Below are 27940 nucleotides of genomic sequence, written 5' to 3'. Positions count from 1 at the left end.
TGTGAAAAATATATCTGAATTTATTATTTAAGGACAGTATAATACAGGATTGTGGCAACAGAAAAAAGTGAAAATTACAATGGATTGATATAAATAGACTAAATCCTAGTTCATGAAGTATTAAAATGATACAATCTCTCACTTAACTATAAAGTTTATAAAGAAAAAAGATTTACACTGTACACAAAAGGAATATTTCCCAAGAGCTGTGGAGTGAAAAGGCAAAAGAAGAATACATGATTTAAAGGATGGTTTTGTGGAAAACAATCTGGCCAGTCCATCCCTTATTTGGAGGCCCTGTTGGGCTCTTGTGACTATAAATACACATTCTATTTCTAATGCAATCCTTTTCTCCATCAGGATCTAGTTTTGTTTACTATTGAGACATGCTTTTATCTTTGTGGCTCCATTTCCAAATTTTCTTACAACCAATGATTAGAAGTCTGGACTTTTGTTCTACCTCTCTTCTCTAGACAGTGGGATTCCAGGAGGGGTTGGCATTTATTTAGCTGTCTTCTCATCCGACAGAACACACTCTGAAATCAGCCTTTAACCCCTGAAAATGTCCAAAATGTGAAGTACCCACTAAAATATATACATTTTCCTCTCCTAATGATTCTCCTCCCCTGCCAGCATGTGGTGACTCATGGAGAAACCAGCATAGAGAAGCACTTGGACTTTGTAGTGTGTCTTCTGAAGGAAGAAGTCAGGATCTCCTTTGATTTCAAGGAGCTTTCTTGGTCATGGTCTCATATTATCTTGAATCCAGTCTAGGTAATTAGTGACTTTGGTATATACACCGGGAATGTCCTTCTGCCCACAACCAAGACCCCAACTGATGATGCCAACCAAAGTCATGCGTTTGTCCTTCACACACACCAAAGGGCCTCCTGAGTCACCCTGCAAAAGACAGAATGAGTTGTTTGCAAACATGGTAGAATTTCTGGGAGAAAATTAGAATTACTATTTATAATATTAAGATTGTATTCTTTAAAGTACTTAGTTTAGAGAAGACAAGTTTTATCTCAATTATCTTGCTCCTCTAGAGGATTAGGTTGTGTCTATTCTGATAAAGTGAATTGAGTCAATTGCTTAGGGCTTCAGGGAGCTCAGTGGTATAGCACTTGCCCTGCATCATGCACAAAGCCCTGGTCTCCATCCCCAGTACCATACACGCACACACATACAGATAATTGCCTGGTCTCCATCCCCAGTACCATACACGCACACACATACAGATAATTGCCTGGTCTCCATCCCCAGTACCATACACGCACACACATACAGATAATTGCTTAGCCATTTCAGGCCTCCAAAAACCCTGGTTTGAACTCTACCACTTACTAACTTTGTGCCTTCAGGCTAACTGCTCTAGTTTTCTTAACTGTAAATTAGAAAGATAATGCTACCTATGTCATGAGATTGTTATGGAAATTGGAAAGATACACAAAAAGCAGCTAAGAGCAATGTATGACATTTAGTAAAACTCTTAGTAACAATTATTATCATATTGAATCAAAATAATTGTTTTTTAATCTTAAGCATATGGATAGATCATGGTTTCACTTTGTATACACCCTTATTTTGACTGTGACTAGCTGGTACAGTTGAGCTTTCTGAAGAAACCCTTCAGAAAGAGACCATTCAAGGAACCAAGGTGACAGAAACTGCTTATATAATTACGAGAACAAAGTCGGCAAAATCTTCAACACAAGAACCTCATTTGACTTCTCTGTGTCCTTGCTAACTCCCATCCCCTAATAGAAAGCCTGGCATACTGTAGGCACTGAAATGTCTGAGCAATAACAATTCTTTCGCTATATTTCAGTCTTAACACCAGCAGATTTGTCTGTCCACCGTGCCCCAGTATCTTGTTAATCATGAAATATAAGTATTCTGATAAGGATTCCAACATAGAACCTAAATAAGTTTGCTTTCCAGGGTATTAGGGCTGAATATGAGTTTTTAAAAACTCATTTCTCACAACTAACCTATATCGTACTTCCTATAAGTTGCCTTTCCTCCTTGCCCTTCTATAAAACAGATTCTGGGTCTCTAGCACCTATAGAAGTTAAGAATTTCTCATTTATGTTGCTTTACCCATCACTTCAATAGTCAATTAATTGCTTTGGCTTACAGGAAATCCTGTACCAGGTGGAGTTTCCTGTGCAGACACTGGGGAAATTTCCTGCAGTTTTAGATTTCTTAAGTTTAAGTAACTTCGATCTTTCTCCAATTGCTTTATTTTTGGAGGCCCCCCATCTAGAATCCCCAAGGCCTCACCAAGATGAAACCACTCCATTCTGGTTATAACTTTTCCCCTTGGTTAAGATGAAACCACTCCATTCTGGTTATAACTTTTCCCCTTGGTTAAGAACTTGTTGGCTCAGGAGCACTCTTATCCTTTGGTGGGCCTCAAGTGCAGAGCGAGGTTCAGGTTTACCTGGCAAGCATCATGCAGGTTTGCTTGGTCCCCTCCACTGCGAGTGTCTCCAGCACACAGCATGTTGTTTGTGATGGTTTTATTAAACATATGTTGTGATGTACAGCGGCTGGATGGGTACAATCTGACATGAGCCTCCTTCAGTCGTTCAGAATAGAAAGGAGAGGCTGAAAGAGAGGGAGGAAACATTTGTAAACCTCTTTACCAAAAGCCAAATTTCCCAATAACTAATGTCTATCAAGTATTTATACATGTTAGGTTGAATTTTATAATGTTGCCAGCATTTTATTATTTTGACTTACAAAAGTAGCAGTTCTATAGGATTTGATCTAGGATTTCTTGATAGTGACCCTATTAACATTTTGGATGAGATCTGCTGCGGGCGGGGGGTCTGTGGTGCACTACAGATATTTAGCAGCATCCCTGTTTCTACTCTCTAACTGCCACTTTCAACCTTCAGCCTGAGACCCTGAAATGTCTCCAAACTTGGCAAAATGTTTCCCGGGTGGCTGAACCACTGCAGTTGGGAACCATCAAGATTGACTGAATAATATTTAATCCTTTTAATCCAATTAGAGAATTAGGTCTATGTCTACTTTAGCAGTGAGGAAACAGGTTTGGAAGTAGCCAGACGTAGTGGCACAAACCTATAATCCCAGCTACTTGGGAGGTGAAGGGAGGATTATTGTGAGTTCAAAGCCAGGTTGGGCACTTAGTAAAACCCATCTCAACACAAAACAAAAAACCTATGTCCCATATAGTTTAGATCTTGATTGTCACCCAAAGGCCCATGGCTTGGTCCTCAGTTAGTGGTGCTATTGAGAGGTAGAACATTTAAGAGATAGGACCTAGTGTAGCAACTTAGGCCATTGGGTGCATGCCCTAGAAGGGGATATTAGGACCCTGGCTTCTCTTTTTCCTTTGTTTCCTGGCCCCCATGAGGTAAGCAGCCTGCTCTGCTGTGAGCTCCCACCACAAAGTGCTGCTTAGCACAGGCCCAGAAATGTAACTCAGGTCTACACACTCTGGCATCTAAGAACCCACCTCCTTCATTGACTTCCTACATAGTACCTTCTTAGAAACAAGCTCTTCAAAGTATTGCACTTTCCAGACTTTCCCTCACCTGCACAGTGACCCCATAAGGTAGGGAAATCAGATGATGGGTCTCACTAGACAGGGAGGCAGGGGCCTCTCCCACATGTACTCAGTGGTAGTGCCAGAACGGGGTTAGACCCTGCTCCCCTGACCACTTTTTCCTCCATTTGTTCAACTTCCACATCCCCTGCTATCCTGCAGACAGACAGGATGGGGCCGAGACTTCCTTCCACTTACATGCCTCGTGCTTGCCATAGCCAGATAGCTCACATTCTGTCCAGTCAGCCAGCTGCAGGTTGGCGTCAGGGAGGCAGATGGTGCGGACAGAGTTGCTGTCCTGGGCACACTGTACTGAGTCTGATTTCAGTTGCAGCAATGCTGAAAGGGAGAGCAAGGACAGAATAAGACCTGCGTGAAGGAGAGCCTCTCCCAGTTTTAGGGGAGGACTGGCGGGAGGGGGCCAGGCTTTGGAAGGAGGAAGTGTGTGTCTGTTAACACATCTGTGTGAGTGTATGTGTGCAGGAGTGTGCTGTGTGTTCCAGAGTGGGGACTGGAGCAGAGAATAAGGACATCTTACCAATATCATTGTCATAAGTGTCATCATCAAATTCCTTATGGATGATGTATTTTTCTACTTCAAATTTCTGTTCCTCTTCACCAGGGACCACCCGGTATGTTCTGCCCAAGACCACTTTAAGGTGGTGGGGAGGAAACCTAATGGAGAAACAGCTTTAGAATGCTATTTTACTGTAAAATTTACTCCATTGACCCGGTTTTAAGACCTTAGTAGGAAAACCTACTGGTTTTCCAAGCCCCTACCTCTCCAGGAAGCAGTGGGCAGCAGACAGGACCCAGCAGGAACTGATCAACACTCCTCCACACAAAAACCTCTCTCCTGGTGACCTCCTATTCTTGGCAAAGATGGCAGCCTGCCAAGGATGAGAAGTGATGTCTGTGAAGAGTCCTCCTTTAATGCGAAACTGAGGCTGCTTGTATTGTCTCAGGCCACAGGTGGCTGGGAGATGAAAGGAGAGAGAAGGGAGATCAGATCTGTGGTGCTGGGGCGAGGCCCAGGAACACCCATCTAGGTTTCTTCTCTTGGATCCTTGAATTCCTACAGGCTTACTGCTCTTCAATAGGTGGGTAGAGGGCGATGTAACTTTTTCCACAGTTCAGCACCAACATGCTACATATTGTGTGTACACTACCTTTATCCCTCCTTGATTTTCAGGGAAGTTGAGAAATATTGGCCCAAGGTCACAATGGTATCTAGATTAGAACCCAGATTTGTTTGACTCCAAAACTGGGGATGTTTCTTCTATGCTTCATTCCTTCTAATTTTATCCTGCAGCCATTTCCTGGCTTAAGAAATAATATATTGGTAGGGCATGGTGGCTCATGCCTGTAATCCCAACAGCTCAGGAGGCTGAGACAGGAGGATCTCAAGTTCAAAGCCAGCCTCAGCAAAAGTGAGGTGCTAAGCGACTCAATGAGGCCCTGTCTCTAAATAAAATACACAACAGTGCTGGGGATGTGACTCAGTGGTTGACTGCCCCTAAATTCAATCCCCAGTACCCCCCCAGCAAAAAAAAAAAAAAAAAGAAATAATGTAAGCTTCCTTCTGAGGAATGTCTACTCATTTCTTTTCCTTATTCAACCATACCCATCCTTCAAGGTAAGTGAAAGTGATCTCTCAGAGCTCTTGTCAACACCCTAGGACAAAGCTTGGTGGCTAACAGAGGACTCACCATAAATGCCCTTAGTCATGAGTTAACTGAGACTTTATGTCTTACCTTCCCAGTTAGACTCTATGATACTTGAAGAACATTCTGATACATCTGTGTATTCACAGGAACTGAGTAGTAATCTATTCTCAGACAATTTCCAAACTAAAGTTTTGTTTTCTTAGCAACATGTGCCAATTTAAATTTTCTCTGTCTCTCTCCCCTTAATATTAACACAGTTTCCCCACCCTTCTGTGGGAAATGTGGAAGAGTTCACAGTACAAGACTTAGAGTCAGAGGACATGGAAGCAGGCCCCAGTTTTACCACTGGGAGTCCAGGCAGGCCACAGGGCTTCTGAGAGTATTTCCTCCTTAGTAAATAGAGAGAGAAGACTACATCTCACCAGAGTTGGGAGAATTCAGTGGAAGTATCTTCCTTTCTGAGGAGTCACAAATGTGAGATCCCATCTTCCTCCTCATACTCACCACTACCATCATTACCACCATTGATAGAGGCATCCAGAGAGAAAAGTTTAGAGCCCACTGAATTCTAAGAAAAACTGGATGATCTTTGCTTTCCTTTGGTTCCTCCCCATTACCCCCATGAGGTGGGGGTGCACACATGCCAAGAGTGTTACTACCCACCATTGCTTCAGTCACAGAAGCCCCCTGCCCACCAAGGCCTGGCCCCCCTGGAAGACTGAATCAGCAGCTGTGAGGACACAGAAGGAAGCAGAGGAAATAGTGGGGAAGTGAGAGTGAGGAAAGGGAGGTGGTGGAGGGCCAGCCCTTACAGCACTGGGGCATGTCACAGTATTCCCACGTCAACTTGCGATCCTTCAGCACATGGCACCAGGGCTTGGCATCTCCGTCTGGATTCCTAAATGATAAAGGAGTTTGAGGTTTTAAGTCACATTTTCAATTATACCAAAGGCCACATAAGAGTAGAAAGAGGCTCAGTAAATCAGTGGTAAAAACACTGACCTGGGAAGGAAGATCCCAAGTTCAACTTGACTAGGTGGCGGGCCCCAACCATAGGGGAAAATTTTCCCTTTAACTTTGTTTTACTATCCATATTATAATATTCTAACCTCGCATGATGTTGGAAGGAACTGGGAGGTGTTTTGAGAATAAACTCTTACAAAGTATTGTAATAACAGTGTCATGAGAATAGAATGAATGAGGCTTGAATGTTGAGGGGATAGGCTCCCTAACTTGGGATTTGGGTTGGAAAACTGTTGGACCTTGAGTTTCAAAAATAAGCATTGTTCTAGCAAGTGAATAGGTCAAACTATATCCAGGGTTCCTTCCCACCTTCTGGATCTTTCATATAACTTTCAGCATTAATTCTTCTCCCATCCCACACCCTGACTCTTCTCTGCCAGAACCTGAATCCCTTGGGCTCTGATCTACTTACCGGCAATAATTATGTTTTCCCAGGCCAAGAGCCTGGGAGTTGGTCTTCCACGCTGTGTAACTCTTGCCTATCAGAATCATGGAATTCCACGGAAGGCAAGAGGCACCAGATGTGGTGAGACTGTGGGTGCCACGGTATGCTAACCCTTTTCCAAAGTAGCAGTCCTCATTTTTCTCTAGAACAAAATAAAACAAACAAAAAAAAAATCTCTTGAGCTGAAACAAAACCAATTAAATGGTGAGGCAGGCATTTGAAGTGAAGGTACAAGCCAGTCTAGCATGGAGAAGAGTATGGTATCTCCAACTTTCCCTTTTTTCTTTAAGGCCTTTTACACAGAAATGGCAAGTGGATTTCACTATAGTTTGGGTTGGGAATGTCTCCCCAAAGCCCGTATGCTAAAAGTTTAGTCCACAGTACGACACTATTGGAGGTGTGAAATCTTTAAGAAGTGGGGTCTAGTGGGAGATCTTCTGGTCATTGGGAGCATGACCTCCAAGGGTATTGGGAGAACCCAGTCTCTTCCTTTGTCTTTCACTTCCTGGCCACGAGGTGAACAGTCTTGCTCCACCACATGCTCTCACCATGATGCGACACCACAGGCCCAAAGTCACAGGACCAACAGACTAAAATCTCTAAAACTGTGAACCACAATGGACCTTTTTCTCTATAAGTTGATTTGCTCAGGTATTTGTTAAGTCATGTGGAACTAACACAGATTTCATCTCATGTACTACTTTCATCAACTGGATGTGATCTCCTAGATATCTGTGTGGAGGCTGATTCTGAGGTTTAGTTAGAAAGGATGCTATGTTCCCTTAGTGGTGGTTATTCTTGGAACTGTTTTGAAAGTAATTAGGAGTTTCCTTGTTCATACTTGATGTTTGCAGTGAACCAATGCGCTTCAACAGGGGGCTGTGTTGGCAGGCCCTACTTTGTCTGCCAGTGTTTTGAGGGGTTTGCAGGGCTTGGAAGAGAACATATGAGCCCAAGAGTGTGGCCTATTTTCTTCTCTTTGTTCCACCCAACCCTCTTTTCTCCCCATTTGAAACTGATGAAGTATACCTCTCCACATAAATACTGTAATTAGAAGGTATCTGTATGATTATTTATATTTGTGAATTCTAACTTAGACCAAATCCTTGGGGATAGAGAGAACACTTCAGAATTATTGTAAAAGGAGTCTCCACATTCACAGGTATACCAGTATTACCTGTGAACCAAATGCTCATTATTTTTGCATGTATATATTTAGAACTTTAAAAATACCCTTCTTACTATTGTGATAACTAATATAATTATTTGTGAAAGCACACTGAATTCATAGCGCCTTTTTTTTAAAAATATTTTTAGTTGTAAATGGACCCAATACCTTTATTTTATTTGTTTATTTTTATGTGGTGCTGAAGATCAAACCCAGTGCCTCATACTTGCTAGGCAAGTATTCTACCACTGAGCCACAACCCCAGCCCTCATAGTGCCTTTTTATAATAGTCTTTTTATTTTTTTTTTAAATCTGGTGAATTATTATTATTTTTTTTAATTTAATTTAATTTTATTTTTTTTTTGGCGGTGCTGGGGATCAAACCCAGGGCCTCATGCTTACAAGGCAATCACTCTACCAACTGAGCTATCTCCCCAACCCCTGGTGAATTATTTTACATTAAAAGTTTTGAGAGAGAGAGAGACCATTGATTCAAAAAGGAGAATTTCCATTCATGCTCAAAAAGGACTAGAAACCACTGATTCAGCCCTATTCTCTCCTCCATAGATGAGGAGACGGCCAGTCAGAGGGGAGAAGGAGTCAGCTCACAGTCAAACAGGTAGAGAGAACATGCCTGGGCAGGACTCTTCCCTCTGTGGCCATGACTAACTCCCAATACACTCCTTTCTCTCCTCAGTTGTAGAACGGTCAACCCTGTTCTTTCAAATACTTCTCCCCTAGTGACACTTCAGGGGAAGGTGTGGTGACTGTCACTTACCTTTGGAGCAGGCTGGTGTGCTGCAGAACTCTGAGGTGTACTTCCCTGCCTTAAAGACATAGCACCAGGGCTTCGAATCTCGATCGGGGTTCCTGAAAAATCAGCCAAGGAGGACCAGGGAAGTTTGAAAGTGAAGCCTTTCCTCTCAGACTCAAAGACTTACATACTCTTCTGAGGAAGGGGTAAGTGCATTTTTGGATAGTTGAATACTGGATAGTTGTATTGTGTTAGGCAGAAACATGACTTAATTATATTGTCTTTATTTGGAAATTAAGTATGGTTTAAGGAAATATATACAGATGCCATGTGGGCAAGGGGTAGACAATAATTGTTAGACTTATGACAACACTGCTAGGTTATAGTCCCCAGGTATTTAATCAAACTTTAATCTTGGCATTGCTATGAAGATATTTTATCACAGTCATTAGCATTTGCTATCATTTGATCTTAAGTACCTTATTCTAGGTGATGTGGGTAGGCCTCATCCAATCAGTTGAAGGCCTCAAGAACAAAACGTGAGAAGAAATTTGACCTCAGGACTACAACATCAACTCTTAAAAGTTTCCAGCCTGCTGTGTTGCCTTCAGACTTGACTCACCAGCCCCCACAGTGGTGTGAGCCAATTCCCTAAAATCAATTTATTTCTCTCTCTGTATAGGTGGTACTAGGCCTATGGAAAGCTCTTTTCCCCAACTATAGCTCTTTTCACCAGAGAAAACCCTACTCAGGAAGATGGCCCTCTCACCTGCAATAGTTGTGATTCCCAAGACCCAGCTTGATGGCATCTGGTCTCCGCCCATTGTAGCGCTTCAGGGCCAGCACGCTGCTGTTCCAGTTGACACACTCAGCCCCACTTTCCACGGTGCTCCACATGCCCCTGTAGGTGATGCCTTGGTCCTTGTAGCATGTGGCACTGGTATCTGATTGAGAGCAGGATATGTGATCCTTCATATGTGAATTTCCCTTTGTTCAAAGGACTCTCCCATGGGCTTCTGCGGTCACCTTGACCAATGGGGCAGCATACCACTAGAATTGCTGGAGCAAGCTGTGCAGCTAGGTTATCCAGCAGATGGTAGCTGAACTGGACTTCAGATTCACACTTGAGGCTCTGCCCATTCAACCTAACACTTTGGTTTCCTCACCCACCCACAGCTGATCCTTCCCTGGCCTGGGTCCCACCTTTGTCCATCCACCATATACTTCCTTTCCTTTCCTGGTTGATTTGGGAGTTGGGATTTCTGTGACTCTCTCTCTTACACACACACACACACACACACACACACACACACACACTCACCTATTTCACAGCGTTTTCCAGCAAATCCTTCAGGGCACTGGCAGACAAAATCTGAGAAATACAGAGCCTGCCAACATATCCCCCCATTGAAGCACCTCGGCTCATTGCAACCTGTCAAGTGTAAACAAGGAAACCCCTAATTACCTTCAGCTCCAAGAACAACATGAATTAAAAATTCCAGAGTGTTTCTGAGTGCCAGCCACTGTTCCACATGATTTGCAAAATCTAAACCTCTCAACCATGAAGTATATATTGTTATTTTCCCCAATTTACATATGAGGAAACTAAGGATCAGTAAGTGAAGGCATTGCCTAAAGTCAGAGTGTTGCTCTCTTTTGTTGTGTATCTTTACCTTTCCTAACACAAAATGTGCCTAAGATCTCCTTTTGAAGATTCGAAGATGATGGGAACCACAAAAGAGAAGGTTTGGGCCCATGAGACTGGACCCCTGAACTTGAAGCCTCAGCATGAAGTGCATACGTACTTTTGATGGGCACCGAGTGGCACTGCGGCCTGCTGTTATTGCACCAGCAGTATTCTACACGGTTGTTCCTGAGCATGGGGCGCAGCCACGACTCATGTTGCTGGTAAATCATCTGTGTTTTTTCATCCCTGCATGTCACTGTAAGAAAAGAGATGCTGGCTTCTTGAATAAGATTCAAATAAAAACAAAAAAAAGATTCATCACCTATGGACCTACTGAGAAATATCAGCCCTGTAGATCTGCTGGTTCTATATCCACTGATTCACTGACTGTGGGTAGAAAATACAGTTGGGCCTACATAGTTTGTGTCTGTATTGAACATGTACAGATCTTTCTTTCTTGTTATTCTCCCCAATTTACATATGAGGAAACTAAGGATCAGTAAGTGAAGGCATTGCCTAAAGTCAGAGTGTTGCTCTCTTTTGTTGTATATCTTTACCTTTCCTAACACAAAATGTGCCTAAGATCTCCTTTTGAAGATTCGAAGATGATGGGAACCATGAAAGAGAGGGTTTGGGCCCAGGAGACTGGACCCCTGAACTGTGGGTCCTAAACAATACAGCATTTCCTAAACAATACAATATAACACATATTTACATTAAAGTTAGGTAATATATAGTTAATGCTATATTACATATAACAGGGGATCCTGAGATTATTTAAGTATATATTTAAAGATGTACATAGATTCTAGGTAAATATGCCATGTTATATAAGGGATGTGAGCATCTGTAGATTTTGGTATCCTCAGGGAGGTTCATGAGCCAATCAATGCCCCTCAGATACAGAGGGACAACTAAAATCTATTGTGAATTCCTTAGGAATACAAGTTGAAGACAAATATAAATACCTAGTATTTTGTCACTAAACATTCCTCTTATTATTTTTCCTCTGATGAGTCCTTGTTTTGAAATAATTTATCTATCAAAATATACTTATTAATTTTTCATTTTAATTCATCAAAAATATACATATGTGTAAAACTGCCTACAGTTTATGATCATGTGAGTACTGCCATATAACTATGCACTTTTGGATGAACACAAAGAAAATTGGTATTTTAGTCTGCGCAGAAAATGTGCTGTTAGAAAAGTAGCTGTAACACTGAGCTACACTCCCAGCACTTTTTATTTTATTTTATTTTGAGGCAGGGTCTCACTAAGTTTCTCAGGTTGGCTTAAACCTGTGATCCTCCTGCATCAGCATCCAGAGCTGGGATTACAGGTGTGCTCCATTACACCTGGCTCCATTAGTATTTTTGATATAATGAAAATAGTTGAAGTACTCCCACTAATGTTTCCTTTCCATCTTTCTGTTTTCAAACCAGAATGCCAACTTAAAGAAAGAAATAAAAAAAGAAGAAACACTGGGCTGGGGTACAGCTGAGTGGCAGAGCACTTGCCTAGCATGTGCAAGGCACTGAGTTTCATTCCCAGCACCACAAAAGCAAACAAACAAACAAAAAAGCAACAAAATCCCGATTTTATTTTTAATTAATTATAGAAGTAACATATGCTCATTGAAGATAATGAATGCTCTTGCTTCTTTCAAAGTTCTGTTAAGGCTAGAATATCCTTGTGGGAAACTCTGCTATCCAACAACAAAGTGATTAAGAGTTAAGTGTGATTTGGTCTGAGAAGACTTCCACTTTAAAAGGAAATGTTGAAAAGTCTTCTACACCCAAAGGAACCAGGTCATGAAAGAGGAAAGATGAGGACTCCAGGTTGGTAGTTTTGGACCTGAAATGGGGTCTGGAGTTCTTCAAATCAAAGACAAATTTTACATTTAAAATTAATTTAACAGTTTTTCTTCTTTTTGGAATCCTGATGGAAGTTTTTCTCTGCTTTCTGGAGTCAACTCTAGGCATGGACTTATGAAGAGAAATTCTTTCCTCACTCCCTCTGTGAGATAGCCCTGGTTAGTTATTCCAATCTGACCAGCAACAGAAACACAGAGATTTTAACGAAGGTGCGAAGTGGACTCTGGGAGGTTCATAGCCCAGGAAAGACCCCAGAGGGCCTGGACAGTCATGGCTGTCCTGGTTCTGCTGCTAGCAGTTGGGTGGCCTTAGGCAAGACACTCAATCTCTCTGGGGCTATGCTCTCTCATCTGTATAACAAGGACTTTGAGCTGGTAGGCTCCCACCAGCTTTGTTATTCCCAGACAGCCTGACCTTGTTCCTGTCAGTATCTGTCTGGCTGGCATCAGATGATTGGGTGAAGGGTGAATTAGCAGCATCTTTTAGAATCACTGACATAGGATGCAGGTCATGGGTATAGGTGGATCTCCCAGCAAGTCTAAAATACCCTAATGTCCTATTACCAAGCCCTGACCCTGCCTCCTGCCTTCATTGACCCTCTTCTATCTCAGTTCCCTCTTACCTCTGTAGGATCTAGCTCCTCTTCTGAATCGGGTGTAGATTTCCTGCAAAGAGACCAGGGGTGGAGAAAGATCAGTACAAGCTGAGAGAAGACCACACGCGTCTGCCAATTAGAAGCCATCCACTCAGAAGCCCTCCCTCCAGTTAACTGGCCCAAGTGAAATGTCTATTTCCAGTCCCCTTGTCTAATTCTTCCTCTCCTTCTACCCTAGCACTAGCCAAAAGAACTTTCTGTACAATGGAAATGTTTCCTATTTGTGTGATCCAAGATGGTAGCCACTAAGCCCATGTGGCCACCGAGAGCTTGAAATGATTCATAAACTGAATTTTCCATTTTATTTAATTTTAATTAATTTTAAATGTAAATAGCTCCATGTAGTTAGTACTGGAAAGTGGAGTCATAGCTCCTGGTGTCCTCCAAGTAGCCGTCTGGGGCACTCTCTTCTCTGAAATCCTGCTGCAGAGTATTCCTCACTAGACCTTACAGTCATTTTCAAAGAGAGTGTGTTTAGTGCTGATCAGATAACAAGCAGCATGAGGTTAGCTTACCTGCTTCTATGGCTCACAGCCCTTGTATTGTCTTTTATAAATACTTTGTGGATTAATTCAAACACATCTCCAAAGAAGGCAGTCAGAGGCAAAAGAGTGAAATTTAGAACTGTTGACTCAAGTCAGATTAAATACCTATGTTCCACTTCAGAGACTCAAATCCCAAGTATCTGATCCAGAAAGGAGAACATGCATGTTCTGTGGCTATACTGACCCTTTGTCCCTTGGCCTCCCTACTCTTGGGACTTTTCTCACCCCTGGGATCCTTGGAAGGATGTAGATTCCTGATTGTACTGAGGAGCATCTACAAGTATGGCAGCCTTCAGGAGGGGCATGCAGAGATGGATTAGACACCCACCTGACTGGGCAAAGTGAAGACTACTCCACAAAGCAGCAGAACACACAGAAGCACTTTCTCCATTGTATTCATCATTTCTTCAGAGTATACCAAAAATTCTGGAAAAAGAGGAAAAAGATCTTAAGCATGTGATCCCTCTGTGAGATAACCCTGGTTAGTTATTCTGATCTGACCAGCAGGAAGAAACAGAAACACAGAGATTAACAAAGGTGCAAAGTGGACTCTGGGAGGTTCATAGCCCAGGAAAGACCCCAGAGGGCCTGGACAGTCATGGCTGTATTTTGCAAAATATAGCAAAATTCAAGAACCTGAGTATTGTAGCTGGATTCTTCCAGCTTCAACTCCCATGGACAAGTTTCTGGAAGATAATTTTATATATATATATATAAAATTTTATATAAATGATTATATATATATAATATATATATTCTATCTCTATGAATCTGACTACTTTGTACATATCACAAAAATGGAATTATAGGACTGGAGTTGTGGCTCAGTGGTAGAGACCTTGCCTGGCAAGTTGAGGCCCTGGGTTTGGTACTCAGCACCATATATAAATAAATAAAATAAAAAATCCATTGACAACTAGAAAGCATTTTAAAAAATCAAACAAAAATGGAATTATACAATATTTATCCTTTTGTGACCGACTTATTTCATTTAGCATAATGTCCCAAAGGTTCATCCGTGTTGTAGTATCTGTCAGAATTTCCTTTCTTTTTAGGGCTAAATAATGTTCTATCGTTGGATACACCATTCTTTATTTATCTGTTCATCTTTGATGGACACTTCAAAGTTTCTGGAAGATGATTTTGCCTAGAGATTTCTGAGGGCTGAAGGGCAAAATTATCTCTGGCACTTATTTCTAGCCAGTGGACTCCAGGGGATTCCGGTGCCCTACTTGGTTTCCTGGATGGAAATTCCTGCCCTGGGTTTGACTAAATGGAACCATTGTAACGTCCTCTCTGATTTTTCTTTCTTTCTTTCTTTCTTTTTTTTTTTTTTTTTTTTTTTTTTTTTTGTGGTGCTAGTGATTGAACCCAGGGTTTTAAACAGTGCTGGGCAAGCACTCTAACAATTCATCCATATCCCAGCCCCCCTCTCTGATTTTTCCATTGGAAGCTGTAGGGATTTTATTGCTGACACATCTCAGATTGCCTTAGCTCTTGCACTTAAAATGGACAGAACTACCTACTTCCACGTTCCATGGTCTAGCTCACTAAAGAGAAGGCTCCCTCCATTCCAGCCTGACTTCCCACCACTCCATTGGAATGTCTGTCTCCTTTTTTTATAGACTATGACAGATCTGGTGAAGCGCAGATTTGCAAAAATAGAGGAGACATCTGGATTATAGCCATTACACTCAGATCTTCCTGTACCCCAAATTCCCAGTTTCCATGTGCCTTTCCCCACTGATCTTTCTTTCCCTCAGTGACTGAAAGTAGGTTAGTTGGTCGGGTGTGATTTTGTGGTCTGGCAAGCCCTCTCACTCCTTCATCCACAAGAATTAAAACCGACCTTTCTTCCCCTGACTCATTTCCCTTCAGTCACAACAACTTTTGTTCCCACCCCTCCCCCCATCCTCAGGACCCCAAGGTCTATTGATTCAGAGGCTTCCAGGATTTGCATCTTGCCTGGCTCTGACTCTGGCTCTTTATTTCTTTGAAAAGAACTCCTCTCTGAAAGTGCCATCCAGTCTCCTCACATGACCACAAGTTCCCTATAGGGCCAGGATGAAAATAGAAAGGGAGGGTGAGGTGGGAGACTCTTCACGCCTGACTGATTTTTCTTGGGCTGCTGGTGATAGGCAGAGGAGGGAGGCAGAGCTTTAAGAGAGGGTAAGAAAGCTGGGCAGGAAGAGCTGAGCTATAATGGTTTCAATGAGAAAATGCAGGCTCCCAAGGAATCTTGTCCGTGGGACACACTCCTCTCTGGCGTCCCTTCCCCTGCCCCTACCCCAATGAGAGGGAACAGAAGGGCTCTCTCTGGGCCTTTGTTTGTTATCCTTTGGCACACCCAAGGCCTCCTTCCAGGCAAGGTGGACTGAGCACTCTGGAGGCCCTCTTCTTACTCATTGGTTTCAGATAGTTCCAGAAGAAAGGCACCAGGCAGTTGAGGCCATCCTAAATAGGAAAACATGGTGAAATCTTGACTTTTTCAAGATTTTCTTTCTCAACTTTCCTTGAATTTCCACTTTCTCAAACTTTTCCAAAACTTCACTTAAATTTTGTTTCTTAATTTTTATCCCATTACTTGTAGGCTTTGGAAAACAGATCTTCCTAAACTGATTCCCTTTCTTTCTTCCAGATGATCCTCTATGGGTTGTCCTATCTTTTATGATGCTATGCTAGCCTGGAGGATAGGGATAGCTCTACACACTCAGAACTTTTTGAAGGAATCCTAAATGAAGTCCAGAATTAGATGACTGAGTAAATGAACGACCAACAGAAGAAACCTCTCTTCTATATCTTGCAGATCAAAGTAACCAGCCATTTCAATTCACTTATTCAATTAAGCTTGGGGGATTGGCTGACTCTCTTTATTTTTTCTGGATGCCAGCCAAGGTACTGTTTTATTTAAAGAATTCAAGGTCCTTCTAAATGGAACCCAATTCTAGATGTTGAATAATTGCAAAGCCAAAAGTGGAGTGATGATACATTTGTACTTTCTGCCCTTCTTCAAGGAATCTGGTTCTCTTCCTGGACAAGGTGGGGTGGGTGGGGACACCAAGTGGGGAGAAGAAGCATGACCCAGCTGGGTGTGAAGACTCCAACAGCTGCATCATGTTAAACTCTTTCACAACTAGAGAATTAATGTAGGTAGGGGGACAGGAGAATGTTTGTGTCTTGTACTTTCGGGAAAATTAGTCTTGTTTCTTCTCTTCCTTGGCTGCTTTTGACTTTCCTGGGCCTTAAGCTCTGTGTAGTTATCTCATGTAAGCAATACCGCAGTTACACAGAGGCAATCAGAGCAGCGGGATGGGCTGCATGGGTTAAGAAGATGACAAAGGAATTAGTCATCCTGCCATCAGAAAAAAGTGCAGTCTGAAGACTAGGGAGAAAAGAGAGAGGGAAGAAAAACGTGTCCTTATTTTTCCTTTGGTGCAGAAGTGGGTGTAGAGGTCTGAGGGGCAGTGCCTGGACAAAGAACAAAGTGAATACCAGAAATGTGGATTGAGACTCAGGACCTGTGGGACCAGGTCAGACCAGTCCAGACTCTGACTCTGCAGACCAGAGGCTCCCACCAAAGGGAGATTCACAAGTGCTCCTGGGGAGGCCAGAATGTGAGATGAGGAACAGTCTAAGTCCTTCAGAAACTCGTTTTACAAGTTCAAAGAATTGTAATTTTTTCTGTTCTTTTCCTTTTGCTATATTTAAGAGTTTCCCAGGATCATTAAAGAACTGAAAAAAAAATTTTTTTTTAATTAAAAAAAGAGGCAAGCAAGCAGGTAACAGGATGGAAGGAAGGAAGACTGCAGGAAAGGAGGAAAGGAGGAAAGGATAGAAAGAGAGGGAGGCAGGCCGGCCAACCAGGAGGATGCCTGACTTTAGTCAGTCTGGAATCCCTGAGTACTGCATGAGAGAAGTGGTAGAATGACCAGAAGTCCTGTGGTCTCCAAGGCTGCAACTGGCAGGCCCATCCTTCACACAAACTTGGTTTTTACACATTTGCAAGGCACACTCTGTAGTGGGAGGAGTTAAGCAGACTCAGGGTTTGTCAAGTTAACACTTTGTAAATAGAAAACGTGGGGCACGTGGTACAGCAAATAGACCACAGCCTGGATTTCATGGATGTGTGGGTAGAAACACGTGTGTGGTATACAACCCGCACATCTGCAGTGGCCTTCTCTGCTTCTCACATGCATGTGTGTCCCCTGGGCAACTCCCACCTTCCTGCCTGGAAACTGTGCCATCCTCTTGGCTGCAGCAACAGTTGACTCTGTTCACTTGACCATCTGAGTAACTTGTAAATGATGACCACTCTAGGGGAAAGGTAATGATGGTCTGGGAACCAGGGACAGGGAGCCGTGCTATATGCTCATTCTCCTGGGAGAGGTGCTATTTCCCAGGGCCAAGGATGTGTGCCATTTTGAGAAATGCCAGAAACATATTCATTTGTGCAGTAGTAACATGCAAGAATAATGATTGATGGGCACCAGTTAATAGTTGTTTGATTCTGGATTGGGCAAAATCACTGAAATATATGGAGAGGAGGCCATGCCCTGATCAGAGTTACTCCATAAACCTGAATTACTTCATTTTGTAAGCAGTAGTTTGCCATAAGTTACTCCATTTTGACTTTAAGTGCTGTGGTGGAATGACTCTACACCTTCCTTGAACAAGTAAATAGCCACCATCTGCTGGGCACAACTGTAACACACAAATTAATAAATAAATTAATCATCCTAATAAAAATGATCACCTATATGATCATTTAATAAAAATTTGATAAAAATTAATTAGAAGCACATGGATATATGGGTGTATCAAACTTATTGGGAAAACCAGGCTCATGAGCTTATGGAACACACCAGACCACCAAATGAAGCCACCCTCCACTCAAGGCTCATAAAAGAAAGAGCACCCTGAGACTGGACACAGCGACACCCTGAACCCATCACCTGGTCACTCCTTGTCACCAGCTTTGCCCAAGAAAAGCACCACAGTGATGAACTTCAGAATCTCTGTCCTCAGGCTCAGCAGAGTGCAGTTTCTCATGCCCTTACTTATCATGTACTCATGACCCACTCCAGGATGACACTCTGAAACTGCTGTCTGTCTGGATCTTGGCCTAGAACAAGTTCCTGGGCTATGACAGTTCTGCTCCCTTCAACTGGTTCTTGATCTTATCGAACCGTCTGTAGTGACCCTTGCATTGTATCTGCTTTCTGCTTTTGCTCTCATTTCAGCCTTCTGAACTCCTGTGGCTGCTTTAACCCTTCCTTAGCCTTTCTATAATACACACACATACACACAAGTGTGTCAAGTGTGATGTATTACATGAGTGTTATAGATATTAGAAATTAAGATTAGAATAAAAGAACTTGTATTTTCTCAGCCTGTGACTATCAGGTGACCCACAAGTATTCAGAGACTGCCACCGATGACAGTAGTGTAGCCTGCAAATTTATTGTTATTCAATAAATTCTGACATTGTGGAAAAACACAAATGTGTTTGGTCTATGTTAATGGCATAGCTTGCTCACCACCGAATGGCAGTAAGGACTAACAGAGGGACCTGAGAAGAAGTAGGCCAAGTGTTGGCCTTAGTGACTTTGCATTGCCTGTCCTTCCCTCTATTTTCCTCTTACTTCTCCATCTTCCCTCCATAAAAATCTCCTCTCAGGAAAGGAACTGATAGACTCACATAAGGTAGAAATTACTGAACAAAAGTTAATGCACTGCCTCTTCAAGAAGATTTTATAATTTGAAACATAAAATGTGCTCCCAGCAATATAAAACCAAGCAGGCTGGACACTCCAAGTCTTCCTCCAGAGCTAATATTCTGTGGTTTCTGCCATTGTAAGGGAAGTGAGCGTTCACATACTGTGTAAATAGTGAAGCTCTTATAAACAGGCATAAGTACTTTTATTTAAACACTCAACCGCAGTCTGTAATTATGTAAGAAAATTATTTGTTATAAAAGGAACTATACAACTGCAGTCAACCAGTCAGTCAAAGTCTAGGTGTAAACACTGCAGTTTCCACAGATGGTAGTGAACTGGAAGACTTCTAGTTTGTACTCTTGCCAGCAAGAGAAAGCAGAAACATGTGCAAGCTAGAGGAGGCTGGAAATAGCTAGGGAAAGATAAAAGTGAATGGATACTGCTATCAAATTTTGCAACATGTGCAAAATTAGCCCTATTTTTCTTCGGTGAAGGAGAGCCTTAGGTTATTATCGCTTTGCAAAAGTTTTCTCTGAAAGTCTGCCTAAGAGGGAGTCAGTCTTCAAGAATACCAGTACCCTAAAATGATTTGGGGCTTTGAAACAACACACACTCTCCCGCCACCCCAAACAACACAGCCCAGAGCAGGTGCTGACAAATTAAAAAAAGAAACGGTCGGAATTCCTTGCAACAGCAAAGGCATGTTTCTAGAATAAAACGAGAGGTATGGTGAGAGCCTGGGAGGAAGAACTAGGCCTTGGAAATGGTAGATGTTTCCCACAATAGCTCATCTTTGTCTGAGCAGAGTCAGCCCCCAGGACAGGGGCCATTAACCTGGCAGTTCTAGTTCCACCTCTACAAATCCTGTTCATTATAGAGGCCGTGCTCTCAAAATACAAACTATTTTCAGAAACTACCATCATATAAGCAATTCTTAACTTTTCAAAAAGGTAATTTTTCATAGGCCAAATGTTCGTTTTCTCTCTTCTTGAACAAGAGCTCTTTTACAAGAAGGGAGAAGTGAAGATTTTGTTTCTAAATATAATTTGATCGATTCTAATGGGATGAGTACAGCAGAATTCTCTCCTGGCATCTCCCACCCTGACCCATCAGGGAAGAATTCTCTCCAAAGCATCTTCAAATATAGGAACGCCTATGCTTAAGCTACAAGAAAGTAACCTCAGAAAAATCTACACCAAGCACGTTGTCATCTCCTCCACACTCCACCTTCAGGTAATCTGATTTTTTGCAGGAGCTAAGAAAGTGTAGGTTGTGGGTCTAGGAAAATAGAAATCTTTCCTTGCCTCTTTCCATGCTAAGAACAAAAGAAATACTTCCTTAATAAATTTAGATCCCTCTGGAGAAAAAGACATGATTCAACTGGCAAAAGCTAACTCAGTTAGTCTGTGCAATAAAATATTAACCCCAAAATCTGAATCTAAACAAACCTGAAATTCAATGTTAATCTAAAAGAATATATTGCTAAGTAAGCAATAATGGTGCTTCCTCATGTTTCTTCTGCTTTCTAATGGTAATTAGAGATACAGTCATTTGGTAATTCTTTAACCTATCTCCATATTTTATCAGACTCAAATCAGAATATAATGACCAGAAGCTTTCATTGTGTCATTACACCAATTTTTCTGAATTTTACTGGAATTCTGTGAAAGTAACATTATAGTGTTTGAGAAATGTGTGTGGATTAATGCTCAGCAATATTTGAGCACCTTTCACTTACCTGGCATTGTGTTTTCAAAGCTCCTTTACATCTACTAAATCATTTATGGCAATATCATCTCATTTCTACAAATAAGAGAACTGAACTTCAGAAAAGGCTTAAGAGACTTGCCCTAAGATGACACACCCTATAAGAGGTGGCATCGACTCTCAAACCCAGGTTACTGAGTTCCTCTACTTCAAATCTGACACTTTCTGCTTGTCTAAATGACACTTGCTTGTGACAGTCTTTCTTTTTGATGGTGGGAATCAAACTCAGGATCTTGGGCATGCTAATCACGTGCTCTACTACTGAGCCACACTCCTCCCACTTTTGCTTGTGAATTTTTTTCTTTTTCTTTTTTTCCTGTTTTGGAGGTGCTAGGAATTTGAACACAGGACCTTGATCATACTAGGCAAGTGCTCTACCACTAAGTTATACTGACATCTTGTGACATTCTTAACAGGTTCAAAGTTGATATTAGAGCAGCACATCATCAGGTATGGAGCAGGACCCTGACTTTCAACCTGGAACCCCAGCTGCCATTTACAGACCCTCTGAACCTCAACTTCCTGGGTTTTCTAATAGGTTCCTCATTTTCATTTTGCTTAATTGTTCTGATAACTAAAGAAGCAGCAGGTGAAGGCCCTGAGCAATGCCTGATGCACAGGTGTTAGCTGTATTTAATATCATGAGCTGTACTCCCTTCAGCCACGGGAGTACCCACATCAACAGGGTCTCCCTGGAACAACTGCTTGAAGCTAGAGAGGTAGAAGAGATACCAAGCTCTAGGGGTCCTCAAGTGTTAATACCAAATCCTGTTTCTTAGCTCATCTGGATACCTCATGATAATCCATGATTGAATTTTCTACAATTGAAATAAAATTTCATGCTTTTCTTTTATGCTCACAGAAAGGTATGAACGAGAGCCATTATTTCCTGAATACAGGGTGGTGTCTTACATCCTATTTTTAGTCTGTTTTTTTATTTGTCTTTCCCAAACCCATTTACATCACACATGTCTGGGTCTCTGTGGACTCTTGGAGGAAGCTGGAATTAATAACTGAGACATATGGGATATCAGGTGTCTCTATTGATAATTCCTGTCTCATGCAGAGGGTATAAATGTCTGAAAGTCAGATGTATTCTGTGAGAAAAAATAAGCACACTGGAGCTTTTGCCAGAAACATACACACGCTTCTTTCTCTTCACAGCCCCTGTGGTATACACTGGCTTTGCCATAACTAGGCAGAATAAAATAAGTTTCTCTTTGCTGTGAACATAACACATTGTGAATAGCCAGAGAAGATGGAGTTGACTGGTAGTCTTTCTTTCAGATTATGTGAACTGGGTTATTGGGTTTAGCTTCCTCACCCAACCCTCAGTCCTCAGCCTTCAAGAAACCCAGCTGACATCAAATTGCTATTAAAGAGCTGGAACAAAAAGGCCTGAGAACTTCCCAGGGTCTCAGCTTCCCAGTGCCTATAAGACCCCTCACCATCCACTGAGACCTCAAGCCCTAGCTCAGACAAGACTCCACTTCCCTGGCATTCACAGGTGATGATTTACTCTCAATATATATTCACCATCAAATATCCATTGAGCTCCAACCATGAAGGAGACGTGCAACTGGCTAGCATTTCCTGGGCAGTCATGATCAACATCAGAGCTCTCCTGAGCTGTTCCTTCAGACATGTTTGTGAAATGCATGCCATGTGCCCAGCACTGATTTCATTTCCCCTTCTGCCCCAGAAACCATTCTGGGTAATCAAAAATTGAGTTTCTCTTTCCTTCCACACCTTTCTACTGAAGTCTGTTTCTCAGACAGGAAATGATATCAGAAGACCATGTGGTATGACTGGGGTTGGATCAGGGTAGATGATCTCTCAACTCTCTCTAGATCTGATTTTCTATTAATCTAAGTCCTCCTCTTACCAGGTTTGGATGTGAGGTGTCCCCCAAAAGCTCATATGTGAAACAATGCAATATTCAGAGGTGAAATGGTTGGGTTATGAGAGTGAAATAATCAGTGAAATAATTCCCTGATAGGGATTAATTGAGTAGTAATTGAAGGTTATAGGATGTGGCTGGAAGAGGTGGGTCATTGAGGATGTGCCTTTGGGGTATATATTTGGTGAACTGAGCTTAGTCTCTGTCTCTGTCTCCCTCCCTCTCCATCCCTCCCCCCACCTCTCTCTATAAATATCCTAATCATCATGTAAGTTGCTTCCCTCCACCACACTTTCTACCATGATGTTCAGCCTCACCTGAACCCAGAGGAAGGGAACCTGCTGTCTATGGAGTGAAACTTCTGAAACCATTAGCCCCCAAATAAACTTTCCCTCCTTAAAATTGTTCTTGTCAGGTCTTTTAGTCACAGCAGCAAAAAAGTTGACTAAAATAGAAATTGGTACTGAGAAGTGGGGTTGTTGCTGTGAATAACCTGACCATGTGGTTCATAAGCTTTGGAGCTTTTTGGAATTGGTGAGAGGAATTTTGAGATATTTACCAGGGCAAGCTGGAAATGTTTTAGATTGTTGTAAGCAGAGTTTAATGGGCAATTCTGGTGGAAGCTCAGAATACCAGAATGTCAACAGGACAGTGGACAGTGAAGATGACTCCAGAGGGTTCAGAGAAGGAGAACTCTATTGAAAATTGGACTAGAGGCCATTTGTGTTATGGTCTGGCTGAGAAATTGTCTGCATTTTGCCCATGTCCTGAGACTTTCTGAGAGGCTAATTTTTAAAACAATGAACTTTTAGCCAGGTGTGGTGACACACACCTATAATCCCAGCAGCTTGGGAGGCTGAAGATCATGAGTTCAGAGCCAGCCTCAGCAAAAGCCAGGTTCTAAGCAACTCAGTGAGGCCCTGTCTCTAAATAAAATACAAAATTAGGGCTGGTTGAGTGCCCCTGAGTTCAATTCCCAGTACCTGCACCCATATATATATAAAAGCAATAGACTTCTTAATCTGGTAAAATAAATTTCTAGGCAACATCGTAGACAGGTGGTGGCATGGATATTGCTAGCAGCTTTACGACAAATTTATTGTTATAATCAGGCAGAAAGCAGAGCAGAAAGATCTAAAAAACCTGAACTTAAAGCATGGGAATAAAACTGGGCTTAAGGAAGATACAGATGTTAAAGACATTATTGGCACTAAGAAAATGCTAAAGAATTTGCCCAGAGACAAAAAGAAAGATGACTTGAGGACATCTCAGGAGATGATAAAACCACATCCATTCCAGGCTCAAGGGAGTAAAAGTAAAAACTCCTTTAAGAAGAGACCAGTGGGGCACACTTCTTACATAGGGGGCCTAGAAAGTTTTTCAACATGCTCAGCTACCTAGGCACTCATAGGCTGCTGCAACCAGGGTCCCTGGAGGCTTGGTTCCTTCTCAAGATGGGGGAAGACCTTGGCATCAACCACCTGGTGCTGGTTCTACAGGATTGCAGGATGCTAGAGTAAGGAGGTCATGGAGGCTTCCACCAAGATTTTAAAGGAAGACCTGGAGGCCAGACAAAGTGCCTCAGGGAAGGATCCCTGCAGGGAGCCCCTGAGAGGGCCATACATGGATATGTGAGGGAGAAGCTGAAGCTACAGAGGAGACCCCCAAGATTAAGAAATGCCAGTACTGTGGAACATCTGCTGAGGAAAGCTGCAGGAATCGAGCAGAGACAAGTCAACAGAAAGGCTACTTGGGCTGCAACCAACAAGGCCACAGAGGTGGAGCTACACAAGCCCTTTGGAGAGAATATATAATGCCATGTGCTCCAGATGCCAGACACAGAACTACAGGACTTGTTTGCCCAGCTGGGTTTTGGTCTTGCTTTGGTCCCATCCCTTCTTTCTATGTCCCTATTTTTCTGAATGGAAATGTTTACTCTGTATTTTACAGGAGCTCACGATGTGCCCTGAGTCTCAAAGGAGATTTTGGACTTAAACTTTTGGGCAATCTTGAACGGTTGAGACTATGATAACTCTTGAAAATGAGTTAAATGTATTTTGCTTTGTGAGGTGGTCATGAGTTTTTGGGAGCCAGGGGTGGAGTGTTATGGTTTGGATGTGAGGTGTCCCCCAAAAGCTCATATATGAAACAGCACAAGAACATTCAGAGGTGAAATGATTGGGTTATGAGAGCTTTAACTTGATCAGTGAATTAATCTGCTGATAGGGATTAATTGAGTAATAACTGAAGGTGGTAGGCTGTGGCTAGAAGAGGTGGGTCATTGAGGGGGTGCCTTTGGGGTATGTATTTGGTGAGCTGAGCTTAGTCTTTCTCTACTTCATGATCATCATGTGAGCTGCTTCCCTCCACCACACTATTCTGCCATGGTGTTCAGCCTCAACTGAGTTCAGAGGAAGGAAGCCTGCTGTCTGTGGACTGAAACCTCTGAAACTATTAGTCCCCAAATAAACTTTTCCTCTTTAAAATTATTCTTGTCAGGTCTTTTAGTCACGGAAGCAAAAAAGCTGACTAAAACACCAGGTCTGGTTTGAGACCCACTATGTGGTTTTGTGAGCTGTTTGACTGGACTGAGACTTACAGCCTGAAACTATGGATAGAAATATTCTCCTGTATATACAAAGCAAATGACCCTAAAACAAAATAAACAGAATATTCCAGTTCCTCATCACCCATCTTAATCATCTTATCAAAACAGAACTGAAAATCACTCCCAGAAAACCTTTTATTCTAAGACTAAAGATGTGCAGTGCCAAATATTCAAATGACAACTGAACAGTTTGACGAAAGACTCAAAATCTTCCTTACTACCAGATACTCAGTATTTCAGAAAAGCATGTGGATTTTGTATTTTGAATGAAGCTAAGTCTGCTACCATTGCCTATGACCCTTGTTACCTCAGCTGTCAAAATGAAAACAAACCTGCACACACTCTGGAAGCTTTAGAAGTCCTAAAACCAGCATTAGTCTTTCCAAAATGATGAACCCAGCCAAGACCTCTGTAAGCTGCTATAAAACCCCATGACTGACAAGATTCCTGCGGCAGATGAATAACAGGCCTCCCTTGAACAGTAAACTTTCCCAAATGTACTGTGGTCTTCCTACTCATTCACCCCAAAAATTGTTAGATGGTTATGGTCACTTCAAGTTATAGCATCAAAATGTGCCTGGGATGCTTATTCTAAGAGTTGGAAATTCACTGGCTTTCCAGCTCTGCTTGTCAACTCATTAGGCCCTGGGAAAACAAAAACCAGAGCCCTGCCTTAATCAGCTTTCAGATGAACGGCAGGGTCATTGCTCTCCGCAGCGCACACCCCCCCCCCCCCCTGGGGCGGGTGCTTGATGAAACAGCAGAGAACAGAGCAGACACTGGGAGAATCTGATAGGTGGCATCATAAAATAAACCGCGATGATTCAGGGAGTCTGGGCAGAGAGCGAGTCCTCTGGGGAAAGGGCCAGCTATCATCGATCCTGACAAGACTCAGAGTTTTGAGGCTGGCGTCTCTGAGAATGTTTTAGGCAGATTAAATTGATGGGTAGGATGGAGTTATTTATGTTCCAATGTTTACGGCGCCCCTGCTAGTGCCCAGAGTCTGACTCCTCCATCCTGATAAGAGGAATGCGCCCTGCATTCCTGCTGGTCAGCATATATTGATTCTGGACAAGCCAGGGTCTATATCCCAGTCTGAGCCTTCCTACCCACACCCAGAATTGCTAGGAAGTCACCTCTCAGGGAATTCCACTTACAGTCATATTTACAGAATTTCTTCACGGGACTGCACACACATACCCCACCACCCCACCGGCCCCTGTCATCAATCAGCTGAAGGAGACCACAATATTATTTCCTGCTGACCACCAAATAAGTCATTGCTACTACACTTCTTCGTGTTTCTTTGAGTTTGCTGTTCGTTACCTGGGAGCTCAGCATGTTTTCCCATTTCCCTCCTTCCCATCCTCCTTCCCTCAGCTATGAGGTTAAGAAAATAAAGATAATAACAGCAAGAACCTAGAGAGCCTTACTATGCTTCCTGTGGAGCAGGTCTGTTAGGAATAAAAGACACTGATGTTATTTTTCCCCCTGTAGTTGAAAGGTCCTTTAAGAGGACTGCACATTTGATTAATGCACACTAGGAAAAAAAACTGGGGGACAAAACTGCCTGGTGGAAATTATAGTGGGGGTGAAGGTAAGGAGGAGATCAGAGGCTTTTTTTCTACCCTAACTCCCAAGTGAAAACGTCATAGATCCCTAAGTCACCTGCTTCTCTTTCCCAGCACTTCTTACCTAATAATCATGCTGAGGAGTTTGGAGATCCGTCACCCTCTGCTGCAACCCAACCTCAGTTTCTTCATGGGCTCATTAAGGGAGGGAGGCAGCCAGACAACACTCCCGGACTTTCCAGGCCCTCCTGGCTCTCCCAGCCACGTGTCCTGAGCGCAGCTGATTTTACTTTTACTGCCCATTAGTCATGTGGTGAGCCCGTTGTCTATTCTGAGCATTTCTATGGGATTCTTTTCATTTTCTCCTTTACTGTGCAAGCGGACACTTCTGCAAGAAATGCATCCTGCCTATTCTCTCCCTTCCTCTGACTCTCACCTCCCTCCAAATCACTCCAGCCTTTCCCGAGCAATTGCAGATGCAGGAAGAAGGTTTCCCTTTGGAGTGGATGCTAACTGATTCTCTTTATGCCTGAATTAGAAGTCAGCCCCTTCAATGAAGCATGCCTTCACTGGCTCAGTTTGCCTGAAAGACTTTAGAAAGACAGAAGAGGAGGAGCCGGGCACAGCAGTTCAACTTACGGCCACTTCTTGCGTCTTCCCTCCTTCACAGGCCTTTTTTTTTTGGCTCTGGGCTCTTGCAGGATCTCTGCTCCAATCTCGATGAACAGCTCCAGCCTCCTTTAAGGTTCAGGGCAGGGGGTGGGGTTAGTGGCCTGGGTGGGTGGATTTCTTGGTGTTGGAGGAGCCCAGTGGACAGAGCTGTGAGGGAGCCAAACCGGGCGGGCCTGTGTTTATAAGGCAGGGGAGGAAGTTCGCTGTGGAAGCAGCATAGTCAGTCCTGGCTTGGCGCCAGCCTGATTATTCACAGTCCTGATGTCATCGAATCACAGGAATTTGGGAGTTGGACAGGACCTTGAGA

General features: G+C 42.7%; 1 protein-coding gene across 2 annotated transcripts; it reads right to left on the bottom strand.

The window, feature by feature from the left end:
* On the bottom strand, positions 1–27783 carry Plat (plasminogen activator, tissue type). Of its 2 annotated transcripts, none has more exons than XM_047550816.1 (14): positions 27601–27783; positions 13727–13824; positions 12821–12863; positions 10440–10577; positions 9956–10066; positions 9404–9578; positions 8659–8750; positions 6680–6854; positions 6057–6142; positions 4358–4553; positions 4116–4252; positions 3776–3916; positions 2444–2610; positions 1–900 (listed from the first exon to the last, which is right to left on the bottom strand). In XM_047550816.1, the coding sequence occupies exons 2-14, from the start codon at positions 13799–13801 to the stop codon at positions 742–744; spliced, it is 1695 nt and encodes a 564-aa protein (XP_047406772.1). In that variant the 5' UTR covers positions 13802–13824; positions 27601–27783; the 3' UTR covers positions 1–741. The 2 variants fall into 2 exon arrangements, with proteins under 2 accessions (XP_047406772.1, XP_047406773.1); XM_047550817.1 differs by lacking the exon at positions 27601–27783 and adding an exon at positions 27086–27204.
* Positions 27784–27940: the final 157 nt, after the last annotated feature.

The sequence above is a fragment of the Sciurus carolinensis genome, chromosome 4, assembly GCF_902686445.1.
Source record: "Sciurus carolinensis chromosome 4, mSciCar1.2, whole genome shotgun sequence".
Lineage (NCBI taxonomy): Eukaryota > Metazoa > Chordata > Mammalia > Rodentia > Sciuridae > Sciurus > Sciurus carolinensis.
The sequence above is the reverse complement of the archived record's forward strand: the minus strand, read 5'-3'. Positions and strand labels throughout refer to the sequence as shown.

Bases quoted from the DNA above. Each gene is read 5' to 3' on its own strand.
- Plat (XM_047550816.1), bottom strand. From the start codon at position 13,801: ATGATGAATACAATGGAGAAAGTGCTTCTGTGTGTTCTGCTGCTTTGT. The intron at 6,855-8,658 runs GTAAGTGACAGT...ATTTTGTTCTAG, and splicing joins CACACCAGCCTGCTCCAAAG to AGAAAAATGAGGACTGCTAC. The intron at 4,554-6,056 runs GTAAGGGCTGGC...TTCATCTCCCAG, and splicing joins CTGTGACATGCCCCAGTGCT to CCACCTGTGGCCTGAGACAA.